Source organism: Piliocolobus tephrosceles, chromosome 12, assembly GCF_002776525.5.
Source record: "Piliocolobus tephrosceles isolate RC106 chromosome 12, ASM277652v3, whole genome shotgun sequence".
In the NCBI taxonomy this organism is placed as follows: domain Eukaryota; kingdom Metazoa; phylum Chordata; class Mammalia; order Primates; family Cercopithecidae; genus Piliocolobus; species Piliocolobus tephrosceles.
This window is the reverse complement of record NC_045445.1, coordinates 43,844,587-43,863,754: the sequence shown is the minus strand read 5'-3', so window position 1 is coordinate 43,863,754 and position 19,168 is coordinate 43,844,587. Positions and strand designations below refer to the sequence as shown.

Below are 19,168 nucleotides of genomic sequence, written 5' to 3'. Positions count from 1 at the left end.
CACACACACACACACACACACACACACACACACACACACACACACACATATACCACAAAATGAAGGTCATCTTCCTCCAGAATAATCTGTCATTTTTCCTGGGGATATATGTATGGACCTCCTATCGACATCAGTAAGTTATCTTTGTATGCATCATGGGAAGACTGTCCTTGCAGATGAGCTGGGCTCTTACTATAGCACATCTGAATGCCAACTCCATTTTCACAGGTGTGACATAACATCAATGTAGTAAATGTGTTTCTATCAAAAGTATGTAGTGCAGAAAGAGATTCAAGCTATTTTATAGTATCTCTAAAACTCTAGTATTGTCCCCATGACAAACATATCTGAAATCATGACAAATATGAACTTTTGTTTCACTAAATTATCTTTACCATATCTTTAGATGGTAGCTAAAATGGACTCTAGCCAATCATGACTTACTGAAACTTAGAGCTAACAAATTTAAATTAATATAAAATAGACAAATGTCTCTTTTTGGTTATTTGCTCAAAATAATTTTTTTCAGCTTAAAAAAATACTTAAGAGTAAGGAGTTTGTCTAATCTTCTGTTTCACATATAGAAACAATAAAATTTTACAAGAATATTTTTCTAAATTGCCTTTTTTCTAACCCCTCTTAATTCCACTTAATTATATTCTTCTCAAAGGCACTAAATTCTGTATCTGCTCTCTTCCTAATATTTGCTGCTCATAAAAATGTTTCCTGTAGCCTTTTTGAAAGGTAGTTTGTACCTTCTCAAAACAGTGTTTTAGTTTGCAAATTGGCTCTATAAAGTGGTGAGGCAGTCTCTTCTATGATAACCAGCACACTAGGGATAAATGATTTCTCTCTCTGTGACAAGCCCTATCATGGACCTTTGAATGCTCACTACTAGAACTAAAGTTCATACATTTTCACCATGGGAAAAACATATACTTAAGGAGTGAAGACCCAACTACTAAGCTGTCATAGCAAAGTGAATTTCAGACAAAAATCAAGAGTAATATACAAATAACTGAATTTGATATGAATGAATCCCAAACTCAGGTATCAAAAAACAACTATCTTACTGAGGAAGACTAAAGACAAGCCTAAGTAAAATCCCTAAAAACTGCACACTTTCTTCCATCCACAGTCAAAGGAAGGGAGGGAGGGAAGGAAGAAGGAAAATGGGAAGGAAGAAGGAAAACAGGAAGCAAAACAGGAAGAAAGGCAAAGAGGACAGAAAAACAGAAACCTGACTGAGATAGCAAAGCAAAATTCTACATAATATTGGAAGGAAAAAAACCCAAAATTACATATGCTGCAAAAAAAAAATCAATGATCTAAAATAATAAAACGGGATCTTAACAAATGCCATTTTTCTACCCGTTACCATGATGATCTTAATTGACGATGTCGAAGCTTCACCATGGCAACGGAAACTATCATCATAAAATGGTACAGTAAAAGAGATAGCTAGACCAAGAAGGTGTAGGGTCTCCTGGGAAGAGGTCTGCAGAGAGGCCCAGTGACTGGTTGTGCGGCTCAGTGTCAGGAATAATGGTTGTATGGCGGAAGGGGATGCCCAATGCCATTTTGGAAATGATGATGCTGACGATGAGCAAGGTATTCAGCATAGCTCAGGGTCATCTTTTCACTACGATACCTGAAAGAAAGTCAGGGAAGAGAAAAGTTAACATCGAGAAATAGGTGACATGCCATTGTCCGTGCTAGGAAGGACCTTAGAGATAATTTTATAGATCAGGAAATGGGGTCCCAGAGAGAAGCAGTGACTGCCCAAGGTCACAGAGATAGTAAGTAACAAAGCTAAGATCAGAACCTGGAAATCAAAAGTCTGAGTCCAGTGCTCTTTGCACTCTACTACTCCTTGTTTAAATTGTTCTTTTAGAATTTTTATTGCCCCCTCAGCCCCAGTTTTCTAACAGGAATATGCATGTCATTCAATTCAGTTGATTATTTTTCTTCAGAAATCTTCCACCTCTCCCTCTTTTACTGTTCTTTTCTCTGTCCATACATCTACTTAGGTCTTACCATTAAGTAACAACAACAAAAACAACTTTTCTTAATTCTGGTATCCTGAACTCTCACTTTTCCCCATGTCGGGCTTTCTTTTCATTGCCACATTTCTCAAATAGTTGTGTATATTTTCTGCCTTCAATCCCCATCTCACACTACTACTCAGCTCAGTGCTCTTTGGCTTCTGCTGCCACCCTTCCATGGAAATAGCTGTCAGAAGGCTTCCCCTGACTCAGCTTGACCTTTCCATTTGCTCATCACACCCTTAAGCTCTCTGGTGCTAAGGATTCTATACCTCCACATGCCCCTGGTTCTCCCCTGCCTCTCAGATTGCTCCTTATCTCTGAATGCTCCTATCCCTGCCTTGCAGAATTTTGTTATGTTTCTGTATTTGGTTATTTTGACTCTATACTGTCTCCCCACAGTGAACCCTAGCCTTACAATTTCAATCATATCTAGCCATGAGCTCATACATTTTCATTGACCTACTAGATATTTCTATATAGATATCCTAAGAAGCACCTCAAATCCAAAGTCAATGCATAAACTTAACATGCTCCTCTTGTGGTCCCTACTTTGATTAAAGGGATTACCTTGGTCCCTTTTATCTAGATTAATGCCTTGACTTCCTTCTTTATTTCTAAATGATGACCCAGTCCTTTCATTTCTTCCACATTATTTTCATATCGATCCCCACCTTTCTTCCCATCTCACTGCCACAGCTCTAGTTAAGGCCCCTGTTGCACCTCTTTTGGACTGCTGCCAGGGATTCTTAGATAATACCAATGCTTCCTGGCTCATTTTCCTGTTTCCAATTCCATTCTTATACCTCCCCAAGCCCATCTGATTAAAATCCTTCAATAGCTACCAACTGCCTATAGAACCACGTCCAAACTAGTTACTCTGGAACTCAGGACCCTCAATGGTCTGCCCAACCTACCATCTGGCCACATTTTCCTCTAGTGATCAGCTTCTCTATTACACTGAAAGATCAGCCCAATCAGACTATTTCGCATTCTCAGAACTTGCTTTGTACTTCACCACCCTTGACTCACAAGGTCTTCCTTAAGGGAATCCCTTTCCTCCCGCACTCTCTACCTGTCAAATATTCCACCCATTCTTCAAACCCAGCCCCCAATGGACCTCTTTGAAACTGTTATCCCCCTCCCACCCTCTTAGAATTCTTCTTTCCCTATTTCATGGGAATGGATCTTGTATTATCCATCATATTCTGCCTTAGATTAATACTTTTGTCCATGCCCCCTCTATTCGCCTCCACTGTGAACTCAGGGAGAGCAGGAATGGAGGTATTTCTGAATTTCTAACTCCTCAGAGCTGAGAATAGGCCATTTTTAGACTATAGGCGTTTAGACTATAGGCGTTTATGGAATTGAAATAAATGGAACTAGCAGCCCATTTTCCTAAAGTGTATGTTTTTTTTCCTTTTTAAATAAGCATCCGTATTTTTTCATGCTGAAATTTATTTAGCATTTGAGTTTAGCTCAATTGTGTTTTTCAGCAAGCTAACAAGTTTTCTTGGTAGACTTCTATCACTGCCAAAATTCTGAGGTTAAATTTGAATTTGAAGACTGTTTATCAGAATCCTGGGGTTCTGCGAAGTAATGTCAAAAGCTAGCCAATTGCTAATTCAAGTACTTTCTCCAGTAAAGTAGTCTACAGTCTCCAAGGGCTTGCTCGTACAAAAGCCAGAGTAATCACACAGAGCTAAAGATGGGAAAGATAGGCTCATACATCACACAGGCTTTACTACCAAGCAGAGTTCCATTGTATCCACCCTCAGTATGACCCTGCCATTCATTTCCACTCTGTTTCAGAAAAGAGAAGTGTAGTTAGAGATACCAAAGAAATCAAAGCGTTATAGGCATACACATCAAAATGTACAGGTTAGCCTTGTGCTAGAAAATGTCTTCTGTACCTGGTCAGTTTTATGGTTTTCCTGAATTCATTAGTAATTGGAGCTTTGTATCCTCCTTTCCTCAATAAGGAGTCTATGGTCTGAATATGGTCCCATCCTGTAGAGAGTTGACCAGATAAAATATCAGTCAAGCACATGTAACAAGTACCTTTAATTAAATACAAAATGACTTTGTAGAGGTCAGCTATCACTGTCACCAAATGCCATCAAATCTTTTGGTCCTAGAAACAATCACACAGAAAAGCTACGATTTTGTCCTTTACAAAAGCAGGGCCATCAACCACACTCCTTAAATTCTAGCTATCCACAGTGTCAAACAACATTGGCTCCTTTATCTTCACATTTGAAGTCAAGGGGTCTAAGGGGCTGACAGAAATTGTTCAGTCGTGACTGTAACAAACTATATCTGCTGTACTTTCCTCTAACAGCGACATCTTTAAAAGGGAGTGAAAGCCTATATGCCATTTTGCCAACTCAATATTTAGGACTCCCACACCACCTCACAGTAATTGTTGTTTCTTATGGTATCTTCTATAATTCTGTAACCATTCAAGTTTGTGTGCAGTATTCAAGGGTATTTTTATTAGTTCTGACATGGATGGTATACTAGTATCTGAGGCCCTCTATCTTTTATGTATGCTTTACAAAGTTAATGATACTAGGAGATTAAGACATTTTCTAAAGCAACCCAAATAAATCTTCAAGCAACTGCCTTGAAGACTTTCTGATCTGGGGATTTAATGGCATTAAATTTTGCTATTATGTATCTCCCATTTATAAGACAAACATGGGGAAACCAAATTACAAATGCTTTCTGATGAGAAGAAAAGCTCCCCAAGATAAAAGATTCATTTCAACCAACACAAAACCAGAATTTAGTAGTTGCTAAGAAAGGATAAAATACTACAGAGTGAAAAGTTACTCTGTGTTACAATGTTAGTTCATACACACATATGCTCTATGTGTGAAATAGGAAAATTCTGATTAGGAAGTATAGACCAAGCATATAAAACACTAATACTTCATGTTTTCTCAATGCTCCGATCTTAATGGGAAACCTACAATTTTAATATTAGCAGGATGAGTAATGGCAACCACCTAAGAATGAAACATTTGATACTTAAAATGACAAAGAACTATGTGGCTGATTGTCAAACAAAAGGCTTGTTTATGCCACAATGGAATATGGGAAAAAGGCACTTCAAATCTGTAGCAAATTGTTGCCTAAAATGAAACCCAACTAATATTAATTCTGCTTTTTAAAAAATATACACTTATGGGTTTATGCCATCAAACTTCAATGCAGGGATTCAACTTCTGTGAGTACTTCACCGACTTGATACAGACATTGCAGTGGCAGTGATGGGAGAGTCACTTCTTATAATTTGACACTGTTCAATTATCAGACATAACTGCAAGGTCAGCTATCGCATTTCAATTTGTATATTTGTTTAAATTCTTTACCAGATCACATGAAATAAAGTACAACAATGACCTTGCTCCTTTGCAACCTCCGGTAGGTAGGTGGCGGTGCGTTTTGATCCTTTTTCATTGATGAATTCTATTCTAATGCCATGTACACCCACCTGAAAGAAATTGGCAGTTTTATTAGTACAGTCTTCTTCATAGAATCAGAAAGAAAAGGTTATAACTTAACTTTTAAGAGAATGCAGTTCTTCCTTTCCCCTTGTTTTTAGAAGAACGTATCAGTTTTCTCTTTCCAAAGCTTTGACTTTGGATTTGAAGGCCATTATGATGGCCATGGAGAGGGAAAATGTTGATTTGCATGTGCCCAACATGCACTAGGCTATGATATTGTGTTTGGAAAACTGGAACAACTATTCTGAAGCTGTGTGTAGAATAAGATGGTTGATGGCAAAAATCCTGCCCCCACTCCCAAATTGTAGCTCATGCCAATAAGGAACTAGAGACAAAGGTGACTGGCTTCAAAGAGATAGCAAACAACCATCCTGTTTTGCAGGTACACTCACCACTTCTGATTAAGTTCCAAAACTTTTGGTGCTGATCCCCTCCCAAACTATCTACTCCCTTTAAAACCTTAAATTATATGTAGGCAAGCAAACACAGTCAGGTAAGATTGAAATATAGTAATGAAAACAATCAGATCCTACATCATCACCCAGTGTAGATAGCATTTCTTTAAAAATGCATTATGACTTAGAGTAGTAGCAGACCTTCACTGTCCATCTACACCATTGTCTTCACACAGCTCTACTAAATTTAAGAATAAAGATTTCAAATCACTTCACTGTAGTGCATTATTGCACAGTCTCTTTATATACTAGCTCAGAGACCAATGTAACTTTTTTATGTAAAACGAGTTTGTGGTGATGCCCTTAAAAAGGTAGTCTTCTAAGTAACTGTGAGCAATTGCTTGCTAATGTTTTTTTAAATAATGTACTTTTCCTTTGATTAGCATATGATCGAAAGGAATCTGTCCTTTCCCCTCATATCTCACATAGAATAGTATACAGGGCTAAAGATCAAAATTAAAAGTTTTTAACTTCTTTGTAAACACTGATAATAAAAACAAAATTTCAAAAGCATAATGACCCCATTCTGTTCTCTTGGATCTGTGGTTGCCTCAGATCAATGTTTCCCAGGTGGAGGGTCAGGTTGTGCAAGGTACTGGAATGCAGATGTAAGACCAGGTAAACATTATTACCCAAGATGGAGGCTTCTTTTCAGAGCAGGTGAGTAAAGTCATAGACCTCTATACTTTCCATGTGTATGGATGTAAGGTCTAGAGGAGGAAAAGGGGTCAATGAAAACTTATTTGCTTCTTCTGCCCTCAGCCTCAAGTTTTCTAATTTTTTCAGGAATAAAAAGTCCTCTAGGATTTTTTATTTTATTTCATTCTTTCCCCAGGTCTTCACCCATCTATCCATTAGAGCCTGTCAGATCTTCTGAAGAATTCATGTTTTTTTTATTTTTTATTTTTATTAAAGCACATCTCTGGCTATTTCTTCTATCTATTTAATATCAGTATTTTTATGAATCTCTTTCTACTAAAAATGAGACCAGGGTAGCTGTTTAAAAACTAACACAATACTTGCCTCCCATACCATGTGGGAAATAACTACATATAGCTGAGAAGAAATATGAGCGCTTAGCTATCAGGCATTTCCAGGATAAAGGACATCTACTAATCTCTCCAGTGCCTGATGAGACAATGACAAATCTGCAACATTTTCTGTATACTGACTTCCTGATCAGTAGCTTTGAATTTTTTTCCTTTGACAATATCAGATTCCTCATAATTTGTTTTTTAAAAAATATACAGCATAAGTAATTTATACTCCATTATCCACTGAAGTGAATTTTGAATCTTCAACTCTATTTATCAAAAATCTGTCATGTTAAAATTGAAAATAATTTTGGTGTTTATTAAGGTGTCTAGTCAAAATTGTGATAGGAAGAATGTCTCCCTCTCGGTGAGATGAGAGTGTCAGACAAAATTAATGATATTTAACTGGCAAGGGGTGGGGAGCAGGTCTGCAAAGTTTATCAGAATTTCAGGAGGTTTCATGCTTCAACAAATATATTTTGGAAAAAGAACAGCTCCCCAGGTAATTTTTATTCTAATTGAACTAGATAACTTCTAATAAGCATTCTAGTTCTGACACACTGTGGCTACATATTAAGATTGCTAAAAGTGATTTAGGTAAATGGGGGTAATTTAGACACTTAAGTCCTTTCTTTATAGGAGTACATCCTGTGTTCTTGAACAAAAATGTCAGATTTTTAATGTCTAGTAATTTAACAATTAAAAGAAGAGGCCGGGCGCGGTGGTTCACGCCTGTAATCCCAGCACTTTGGGAGGCCGAGACGGGCAGATCACGAGGTCAGGAGATTGAGACCACCCTGGCTAACACGGTGAAACCCCGTCTCTACTAAAATACAAAAAAAATTAGCCGGGCGTGGTGGCGGGCGCCTGTAGTCCCAGCTACACGGGAGGCTGAGGCAGGAGAATGGCGTGAACCCGGGAGGTGGAGCTTGCAGTGAGTGGAGATCGGCCACTGCACTCCAGCCTGGGTGACAGAGCGAGACTCCGTCTCAAAAAAAAAAAAAAAAAAAAAAAAAAAAAGAAGTTAAGACTAATTGTATGGTATGTGAATGGTATCTCAATAAAGCTGTGTGTGTATGGATATAAAAGATATATTGACCAAAACAAAAATTACTCACGAATAAGACTGCTTTATTACTCTGCATTTTGAGAAGGTCTTAACATCAAATTTGATAAGAAAAAAAACCCAAATTCTCCAATTTTGATTTAGTACCACATTTACAACTTTTAATTGTTTTCTGGGTTCCTATGACTCTGAACAATTGAAAACCCCTGTAAATTGAACTGTAAGTATAGTGGTTTTAAAGTGAATTCTTTTTATGAACTTTTTTCATAGGTCATAAATACTCTCCACAAAGCTACAAAGCTCAAACCAGAGTGACTAATTTTTTTCAGCTAGCAGAATTAGGAGAATGGTAACAAAATCAAAGCATAGTAGCTTTCTTTCTGTCACCTCTTTGAGCAACAGCATTTTCTTTACTCCTAGAACCACAAGCCACTAAGGAGTCATACTGCACAATCAAAACAGGAGAAGGAGAATATGGCCTACTGTGGAGAATGGCCAATTCTGGCCAAATGGTGGAAATTACTGGCTTTGCAATGAAATGAGCATCAAAACTAATTCCATATTGTTTCAGGGAGGCATCTGTCACAGCTACAACTCCAAAGTGTAACCCTCATACATAATAATTGAATCCTCCCTTATACATATTGGAGAATCCTTTGGCCCAGCAACATCCCAAGAGACAAAGGCTATAGTTGCAATTAGAAACTAGATAAATGATCAGCGAACCAGGGAACTGGGATTCCCCGAAGCAGATCTTTAAAACTCTACCACAGTAACTTTCTAAGTATGGATAAGGGGGCAGCATGTGGGAATACTATGTCACTAAACATACCCCTAACTAATCCTGCCACTGTTTGAAGTCCAGCCAGTTTCAGTAAAAACTGGAAACTTGAAAATCTAGCCTTATGGGTCTGCAGGTCATTTTCAAAATTACTAGATGGTCTATGAAAAAAATGCTTTCGAGGTCCATCAATTGCGATAATATTCTTTTAATCAAGACTGTACTTTTGCTAAGCAAAGCTATAAATCAACTCCAATGGTAGTAAATTAAATATAGGACTTATAGATAAGAGGATATGGAATTAAGCAGAGCTGTATTTGTGCGTGCTGATAGAACATTAAGACCAGTTCAACGGATTCATATTTCATGCTAAAAAGAAAGCCATATTTATTCCGAACCATTCCATAGCAAGTGATTTTTATTAATGCTATTATACAATCTTTTGTTTTTAACATTGTTCAGAATGATTAAATATCAAGATTAATGTTAAGACCCTAAAATATATCTTGATTATTCTGGGGTTGATTATCCAGTTTAGGGATTATGTATCCCCAGCTCCACCTGGCCTCAGCCCCATCCTCTTTCGGCTCTTGTTCATTTCTCTCTTTTTTCACTCCTCTATCAGACAGCATGTGGTCACAGAAAGAAGAGGTACACACAAATTAATCAATTTTGCTACATAGTAAAAGGTTTGGTAGGAGAAGAGATTATAAATAATGGCTAAAATGAAGGTTTGAGACTGTCTGTAGATTTCATTTATCCTTGTTATCTAGTCCCATGTTAGAAATGTGGCTTCATTTAAAACTATTATCCTCTAATGCAGTGACCCTCAACACAAGAGCATTTTTTAAAAGTACCCTCCCCCATATTATATTCCTTGTAATTGCACAGTCAAAGCTTAATGTACCCTAGTCTGTCTAATAAGGCAAGTGTTAGCCTTGTAATCCACAAGCAGCGCTACAAAAGGGTCTCACTTTTACTTGTGAGCCTTGTCAGCAAGCCAGCAATCTGAATATGCCGAAACATGAAAAACAGCCATCTGGCTAAAAGCATAAATGAGTATAAAATGTGCTCTGGCTAAGTTGAGTAGCCTCCATGTAAACCTCTGACAGTTTGGGTCCACAATTACCTCCACAGTCCTGACCCTCAAAGCTAAACCTTCCCGATTGTATCCTGGCCAACAGAACCACTCTACTTCCTTGGGTGGCATCCTGTTTTAGCAAATACCATGGTCAGTCCCATTCTTCCCCATTTTCAGAACTAAATGCTGGGTTTCCCTGTAATATTATGGCCATGGCTTACTCTACTCATTTTCAGTGAGTTCATCTGAATAACATAAGAAATATCAGGAGGTCAAAGAATCGAAAGTTGTTTGACATGTCTTTTTGGATGAAATCATTTGGCAAAATATGCTTTGCAATTAACAAAGCATCCAGTTACTGGCCATTCACATAAGACTGACCTGCCATGCTCAATATGCCAGTGCAATTGAAGTGAATGAAAGGACACTGTTCCTAATGAGAGGAGCTTAGGATGTTTGGCACATCCCCTAACCTTTAGAGGCTGGTATCGCAGAAGAAATGCATGCTCTCTCACAAAACAACCCTGGGTACCACGGACAGAAACAAACACTGTATTGGACAGTCCATGGGTCTGACCCACAGTCTGGTGTTTCTTACATTCCTAGGAGCAAAAAAACTACGTGCTACATCTCCTAACAGCACAAAACCCATGGTGCAGCATGGTCCACTCTTGAACTTATTGCCCCACAGTTCCTTCTGCCCTGCTCCAGCTTAGCGTTTTGAAAACAGAAACTATTCGTTTTCCTAGTGAAAGCAAATTCAACATAAAAGAGAAAAATACTTCAAACTTAGGCCTACTCCAAGTTTATTCTGTTGGATAATTCTTTGAGCTAGAAAAGTTAAGAATTTAATCATAGAAGCCAATAAGGATTTGTACAGATCCTAATAAACCACTTTCCCCAAATCTGATACTACCAAAAAAAAATTTAGATGACATATTATCTCGATCTGCCCATCAAATCTTCACAGTTGTTACTCTGCATTACTTCAACCAGCCCACCAATTTGAAAAGCAGTTCTGGAGTTCTGAAGTTACACATCTATCTAACATGATCCCTTCATAATCTGGCCAAATTGTAAATTTTTACAACAGTGTTGCTGCAATTCAGCTTTTGTTTTTGCTCAGTATTATTTACTCTTGTAAACATTAGAAACTGTAAACATTCATTTTTTTTTCTGTTTATAAATGTAGTACATATGTCTTACAAAAAAATTCCCTTTAGAGCCAGGCATAGTGGCTCGAGCCTGTAGTCCCAGTTACTTGGGAGGCTGAGGCAGGAGGATCACTTGAAGCCAGGAGTCTGAGACCAGCCTGGATAACAGAGCAAGACCCTGTCTCTAAAAAACAAGCAAACAAACAAAGCATCCTTTTAGGAAAGCATAAAGGAGGAAATAAAGATGGCCTGTAATCCTAGTATACCATCTGCCTAGAGATAACTCTTATCTTAGTGACGTAAAAAATATTTTTCTCCTGAACCAACTGAGATACCACCACAGACTATATTTCAGGCTGTTTTCATACATTATGTGACCAGTTCCTATACCTGTCTTTATTTTCAAATATCCTTTGAGATGCATTTAGAAGCAGAATACCAGAAACATAAATCAAAAAGGATACTTGATTGCAAAGTCATCATCTGAGCATGACTAACCTTTTAACATACTCTACTGTAAAACCTCTGCTTCATCATCTGTCTCAGCTGAAGTTTTTCTTCTTTGCCCAGTTGTTACTTTGTGAAAAAGGTCCCCTTGACCAAAATACATATGTGTTGCTCTTCTCTAAAATCCCTGCAAATTAGTCACCTTTGGCTTAGATATTAGTTCAGTCTCCATGAACCAATTCTTGGCTTTTACAGAGCTTACCAAAGGACCAATTAGGGCCAATTTTGATTTATGTAGGAGACTTAGACTACTTGTCTATCAGGAACACAAGCCTGCCAATTTATTTCACAAAAGCCACTGAACAACAATCTAATAACATTTATTTTAATAGCTGACACACAGTTCTAAAACACCTGAACTCTCTAATAGTCACCATGAAATTTTAGTAAAATTTTAAATAAAGTATGGCTAATGAAGAGGTGCTTTGAAAAACTGTGAAGCCAAACATGTTTATATAGCTTTTGCAACGAAAGAAATTGTTCTTACTCTAAGATTTTGCAGAGAACAAGTGACAGCTCAGAGTGCAATTAAGGGGGAAAAAACCCAATTCTCTGTAATGATTAATTATAATGAGCATCCCATAAAAACTTAACATCCTAAAGCTTCCCAAGGAACGTTCAGGCAGCATAGGTGACCTTTAAATAAAAAGCCTGCTTTCTATCAAAGTTAGAAAAATATTTTTCTTCCATTTCTTAAAAAAGGGAATAAGGGAGTGAATTTACAGACAAGAAAACTAAAGTTATAAAATTTTCTCAAAACCTAGAGATATGACTTAGTTTACTTTCCAAAGGCTAGTGGGGACAGGGTGGGTGGGGGAAGAAGCAAACATACCTAATAGGAAATAATGCTGTTTGCCTAATAAGAAATTAAGAAAAATAAAATTGTATTCGTTAGAACTGTACACTGAGTGTCTGACTCAATACAGTTTAACTTAGCCTACAAAAGACATTTGTTCCTAAAAAGTTACATGTGGGTTGAGTTTACATAAATGAATTAATCTTAAGAGGAAAACAATAAAATTCTATAGTGAGTTCTTCTACAAAGCAAAATACGTATTCGTAAAGTGAATAATCGCTCCCTAATGTATTTGCCTAATTTAGACTTAAATATATAATGTTGACTTAAAACAGGAATGATACAGTAATTAAATGGAGACATTAATGGCTTAGAGCATTTTTCTTCCTAAAGGGAATTCTTTTTGTGAACAGGAAATCTAGAAGGTACAACTTAGAAACTGGACTATTTCTCACTTTTGTTGCCTACATTTAACTTGGCAATGGCCACTTTAAAAGTTAGGGATCTCTTCTTAAGACTTCTAAATGGCTAGTGATGATTCATCCTTTCTGGACAATGAAACAGAAGCCATCTTTTAAAAAGGAATATGTCACAGAATCACATTCTGTCAGAGTCCAAAGAGATCTTAGGTATCACTTAGTCCAACTTCTTCAGGTTCCTGAAGACACTAAGGCCCAGAAAGGTCACAGAGCTGGGCAGTGGCAGTCAGGAACAGAACCCAGGTCTCCTTATTCCCAAAATTCAGCATTCTTTTAATCAAATGCTGGGGATACACACACACACACATACATACACACACGCAAACCATACATGAAATATTAGGTTATAACAAAAGTACTAGGGAAGGGGCAGGGAGTTTATGGATTACGGGGGAAGGAGCAGGCTAACTCCCTCCAACCAATAAGCATGCTGCGAGTAAAGCTGGAGACAACTTGAGGCGGCCTGAGAAGGGACTAACAAGCAGCCCATTTTGCTAAGGGAACTAACAGCTAATGGAAATTTGTATACATTAAATCACCTTTTTTTTTTTTTGAGACAGAGTCTTGCTCTGTGGCCCGGGCTGGAGTGCAGTGGCCGGATCTCAGCTCACTGCAAGCTCCGCCTCCCGGGTTTACGCCATTCTCCTGCCTCAGCCTCCCGAGTAGCTGGGACTACAGGCGCCTGCCACCTTGCCCGGCTAGTTTTTTGTATTTTTTTTAGTAGAGACGGGGTTTCACCGTGTTAGCCAGGATGGTCTCGATCTCCTGACCTCGTGATCCGCCCGTCTCGGCCTCCCAAAGTGCTGGGATTACAGGCTTGAGCCACCGTGCCCGGCCTAAATCACCTTCTAGGAAGTTACTTTACTTTGTACAGCTTGCTTCCCCACTAGGCTTCTTATACATTGACTTGTTGATGCCCAGAAAACTCTTTCTAGATGGCCGGGAAGCCTGAAGCCTTCCTTTCCCAATGTTCCACAGCACTTTCAAAAAACAAAAACATTTAAAGTAGAGCATCAAGAAAGGACTAATCTTAATGACAGTGACATCTTATAAAAAAATCTCAACGTCCCTGGGAAAATATATACTGTGAAAAGCATTTTCCTGGATATATGAAGCTCATATTTTTTAAGTTAGAAGAGAGAAAAAACATGATGTATATCATAGCTAGGAAAAACTAACCAAGAGGGGAAACAGAACATACACAACTAGAAGTCATTTCGCTGGGTGACTTCATGAGTCATGCTTACCATCTGTGTATGAATGGGAACTCTGTTTTCGGTGGCACATTAAGAGGAGCTAAAAAATGTAAACCTTTAAGGGGGGGAGTGAGGGTAAGGGTGAAAAGAACATTAACTTCTAAAATATGTGGGAGATAATGATGGTAGCCAATTTATTCATCTCATCTGTTTACTCTCACGAAGGTTGTTACAAAAGCACCCTATTATTAACTGCAACTGAACGCGTCAGAATTGAGCTGTGATCACTCAAGAGGTGTGCTTTGGAGGCTGCTTTTAAAGTGAAACACAGCTTTCTGAGTACCAGGAGTCCAACGAGGCTCAAGTACAATGACAGATGCTTTGGTACTTTAGGGACAGAGTGAGATCAGGGGCCTGACGTATAGCTTTATAGTCCAGGGACAAATTTTTGGCATCATACAAGAACTGTGCTGGCCAGCCCCACCCAGCATGGGTTGATTCCATGTACCTATTGTGTGCTAATGGAACAGCCTATCTTAGGACCACAATGTATTGCCCAGGTGACAGCTGTATAGACAAAGTGAGATATCAGTGATCCAGGGAGCTAGATATAGGAGAAAGTGACTAATGGTTTGTGAAAATGTCATTAATCTTTTGAAATCTGATCTAAGGAGTTACTTTAGAATACAGAGAATATTTTTACTTCATGCCTTCAAGTGATCTTGTCTCTAAAGCACAGAAGATGCTTGATACAATTTAGAAAATATTTTGACTTCTGTCAGCAAATTGCTACATTAGCTTCCACAAAATCACTGGTAACATACTTGCTATACGAATTCTTCTACAAACAAAAAGTTTATTCATTTATATCATCCTGAAAATGAGCAGCTATGAGGTGACACACATAGAATCACCCCTCAAGTCATGCTCCAGTCGATTGTAATGTCTGGTTTTATATCCTTTGAGATTTTTAAAAAGGAAACATGGCTCCCAAACAGTTTAACTCTACAAGTTCCAGGCTATGTCACTTTGGCAGGCTCCAACATGCTGCAGGAGTTTTTCTTTCTTTACAAAGCACCATTTCTGTCAATCACCCTGTCATTCAGAATTAAGAGAATGATGTCAATTGAAGAACACAGAACAATGGTGATGAGTTTCTGTGTTCAAACACAAGGCGTATCATGTCAGATTTATCTAGGGGAGCAATTTTCCTCATTTAACAACCATTTTAGCCTTGCAGGTAGACATTCCAATTTATCAGTTAATGAAATTTTTCCCCAAATTATTCACTCTTCATTCTTCTCATACCTACTAGGACAGTAAGTAGATCATGATGTGGGCAATGATCAGTTATTCTTGGAAGGGTGGGGCCACTGCTCTAATTTGTCCTTACTGCCTTTTGTGGATGGCTGTTATTTTTAATGACTAACCAGATTCCTTCAGAGGCTACCTATAAACACTTATTTTAAATGTTATAATTATTATTCTGAGGAAACAGAACATACGGAAGTATTATTGATTAGTCTGTCAATTCAGTATTGACTTGAAATTAATTACATCCATTTGTAAAACCATTTATCAAACATCCCTCACCCTGTCAAACAGAAGCACTCTAGCTCCTAAAACAAGGTCTAAAGTAAATCCTACTTTCCTACTAACTCCCATTATAAAATTAGAGACATGTTATCAAAAGAAAGTTCCCAAACAGACCGACTTAAAAACCTTGAGTAAAAAAGACAGTAAGATGGTAGCCAGATGCGTAGCAATTCATTTGTTTCCTGATCATCTGAAAACTGGGTGGCTGTTACCACTGGTCATGGTCACATTCCTCATCCTCATGACCACAGGGATGTCTGTCTTGGTAGCGAACATATCTACCTCTATGGGTTGGGACTTCTAGACTTTGCTCTTTTCCTGCTTTGATCTGGGCATTTTCATCCCTTTAATTAGGAATTCCACTGCAGTAACACACTTAACCAGTGGGGGTCAATTCTCAAACTGTAATTCCACCAGAAAACTGCTATGTTAGAAGCTTCTGTTTGTATAAAACATGCTCATTATCTATCTTCGACTTTAACATTCTGTATTAAAATTCTGTAATAATCTCCTTGTTTTCCCCTGTGGCATAAACATACACAGGACTTCACATTTCAGGTTAAAATCGCATACTTATGGTGAATAGGATATTTAATTCTTAGAAGAAAAGTTGTACCTATTAGTGTGAAAATTCTCATGAAGCATATACTTTCATAATATAGACTGACTTCTCAAAAAGGAAATTCAAAATATAATTAACTTACATACAAAGATAAACCATAAACAAAGACTTCTCCACAATCTTTTAAATAGTGATTGTATATTCAATATGATCTGTTATGTAACCAAATATGCAGATTTATTGATACAAAGACAGATAAAGAATGGAAATTTTTTAAAAAGTCTTAGTATAATATAAAAAAGATAATGGAAAGAAATATTCCAAAATGTTAACAGTAGTTATTCTCAGATTGGTGTAATTTTAAATGACTTGCATTTCTCTCATTATACTTTTTTAATTTAAAAAATTTTCTTTGATAAATTAAAATTACTATTATGAACAGAGTTATATGTATAAAGTTTATTTTCCATTTTTATTGTAGCAAAATACACATAAAATTTGCCATTTTAACAATTTTAAAGTGTACAATTCAGTGGCATTAAATACATTCACAATGTTGTACAACCACTACCATCATCTAGTTCCAGAACTTTCTCACCACTCCAGATGGCAACCCTGTATCATTAAGTAGTCACTTCCCATTTACCCCTCCCCCCTATCCCCTAGTAACTATTAATCTACTTTCTATCTCTATGGATTTGCTCATTCTGGATATCTCATATAAATGGAATCATACAGAATGTGGCTTTCTGTGTTTCACTTCTTTCACTTAGCATAATATGTTCATGGTTCATTCATGTTGTAGCATGTACTTCACTTCTTTTTATGGCTGAGTAATGTTCAATTGTATGAATATAACATATTCTATTTATCCATTCATCTGCTGATAAACATTTGGGATGTTTCCACCTTCTGGCTATTGTGAACAGTGCTGTTACGAACATTCATGTACAAGTTTTTGTTTCAACGCTTCAATTCTTTTGGGTATGCACCTAGAAGTGAAATTGTGTCAACATATAATTTTTTAATGCCTTTAATTCTGTTTTGGCATTCTGTGTTTAGTAATGCGTTTTCAGAATCATTAAGGATAACCCTTAGAATATCATTCCCACAATACTGTTACTCCATTTTCAATCACTGAGTAAGGTACATATTTTTTTAAGACCAGATCACATTCTTGTACTTAAAATATAATTTCCACCCTTACTCTTTGTACACAAATTTCTCTTCTGCCAAATACCTGAAACAATGATGAACTAACTGAAAAGGATGGGCTTTTCCTCTTAGCATAGCCATTCTAACAGTGACTAATTCACTTTCAAATACTTGTACATTAAAAGTGAAAATAAGAAAAAGTGGGCCGGGTGTGGTGGCTCACAACTGTAATCCCAGCACTTTGGGAGGCCGAGGCAGGCGGATCATGTGGTCAGGAGATCGAGACCATCCTCGCTAACATGGTGAAACACGTCTCTACTAAAATTACAAAAATTAGCCCAGTGTGGTGGCGGGCACCTGTAGTCCCAGTTACTCGGGAGGCTGAGGCAGGAGAATGGTGTGAACCTGGGAGGCAGAGCTTGCGGTAAGCCGAGATCACGCCACTGCACTCCAATCTGGGCGACAGAGCGAGACTCTGTCTCCAAAAAAAAACAAAATAGTGTATTTTTTGCTTCAACAGGGAAATAATACTCAATAGAAATTAATATTTAAGCCCCCTAAAATATATTAAATACACAATACCAAGTAGGAACAATATAGAATCTTCTGGAAATTCAGGCTGGCAGATGGTGACCAAAGAGGATAAATATGCCTTGAAATAGTACATAGTAGAGTACACAGTACTACTTCTTAAGGGCTTTACATCCCAGTCTCCTAACAAACAGAAAGCTGATATATCTTATGGACATAATAGCCCAATAATATCAAGGTTAATTTTAGCTGTAGACAGTGCTTTAACTGGGCTAACGATGATGATGGTATACTCGGTGCTTAACCATGCCTATGTAACAGCTGTTGGATTCTCCCCTTTTTCCTTCTCCCCAAACACATGCACACACATTTATATAATACTAGTATGTTCATGTTTGTGACACACACACACACACACATGCGCACACACAGAAACACACATGCCAGAAATGTACTTCCAACTGAGTAGCTGCAAGAGCAGAAGTGTTCTTGTAGCTTGGTCATCCCCCTTGGATCTCAGGCTTTCCCATATAATCACTCCCACTCCCACTACCACATACACAACACTCTGCAATCCAGAAAGCAAAAGTAAATCTGACTGCGGAAGAGGAAACAGCAGCCTTAAAACAGTAAAAGAACCACCCAGACTATAATATATGTTAATAAGTAGGGAACATGATTTGGGACCGTTTAAAAATAAAGTACTAGGAAATATTTCCATAATATTTGTAGACTTCTCTTTAAGAAAAGTCAAATAAGAACAACAAACTTATAGAAAATAATAAATCAGGCTGGGCGCGGTGGCTCAAGCCTGTAATCCCAGCACTTTGGGAGGCCGAGACGGGCGGATCACGAGGTCAGGAGATCGAGACCATCCTGGCTAACACGGTGAAACCCCGTCTCTACTAAAAAATACAAAAAACTAGCCGGGCGAGGTGGCGGGCGCCTGTAGTCCCAGCTACTGGGGGAGGCTGAGGCAGGAGAATGGCGTGAATCCGGGGGGCGGAGCTTGCGGTGAGCTGAGATCAGGCCACTGCACTCTCAGCCCAGGCGACAGAGCGAGACTCCGTCTCAAAAAAAAAAAAAAAAAAAAAAAAAAAAATAATAATAAATTAGAAATGTCAAGTTTACAAAAGGTTTTCCCATTCCAACTTTGGTAGGAAAAACAGTATGAATTTATTTGATTTCTTCCTTTGCAAAAATCCTAAGATGTGTTCA

At 37.9% G+C, this 19,168-nt stretch overlaps 1 protein-coding gene across 2 annotated transcripts in view; it reads right to left on the bottom strand.

The window, feature by feature from the left end:
* Positions 1–6: 6 nt before the first annotated feature.
* AMMECR1 (AMMECR nuclear protein 1) overlaps positions 7–19,168 on the bottom strand; it is a 132,948-nt gene continuing 113,786 nt past the window's right edge. For both annotated transcript variants that reach the window (XM_023203065.2, XM_023203066.2), the window contains 3 exons: positions 5,454–5,544; positions 3,959–4,055; positions 7–1,651 (listed from right to left, as the gene is read on the bottom strand). In XM_023203065.2, the coding sequence (XP_023058833.1) occupies positions 1,537–1,651; positions 3,959–4,055; positions 5,454–5,544 (303 nt within the window). In that variant the 3' untranslated portion in view covers positions 7–1,536. The remainder of the gene's footprint in view (positions 1,652–3,958; positions 4,056–5,453; positions 5,545–19,168) is intronic.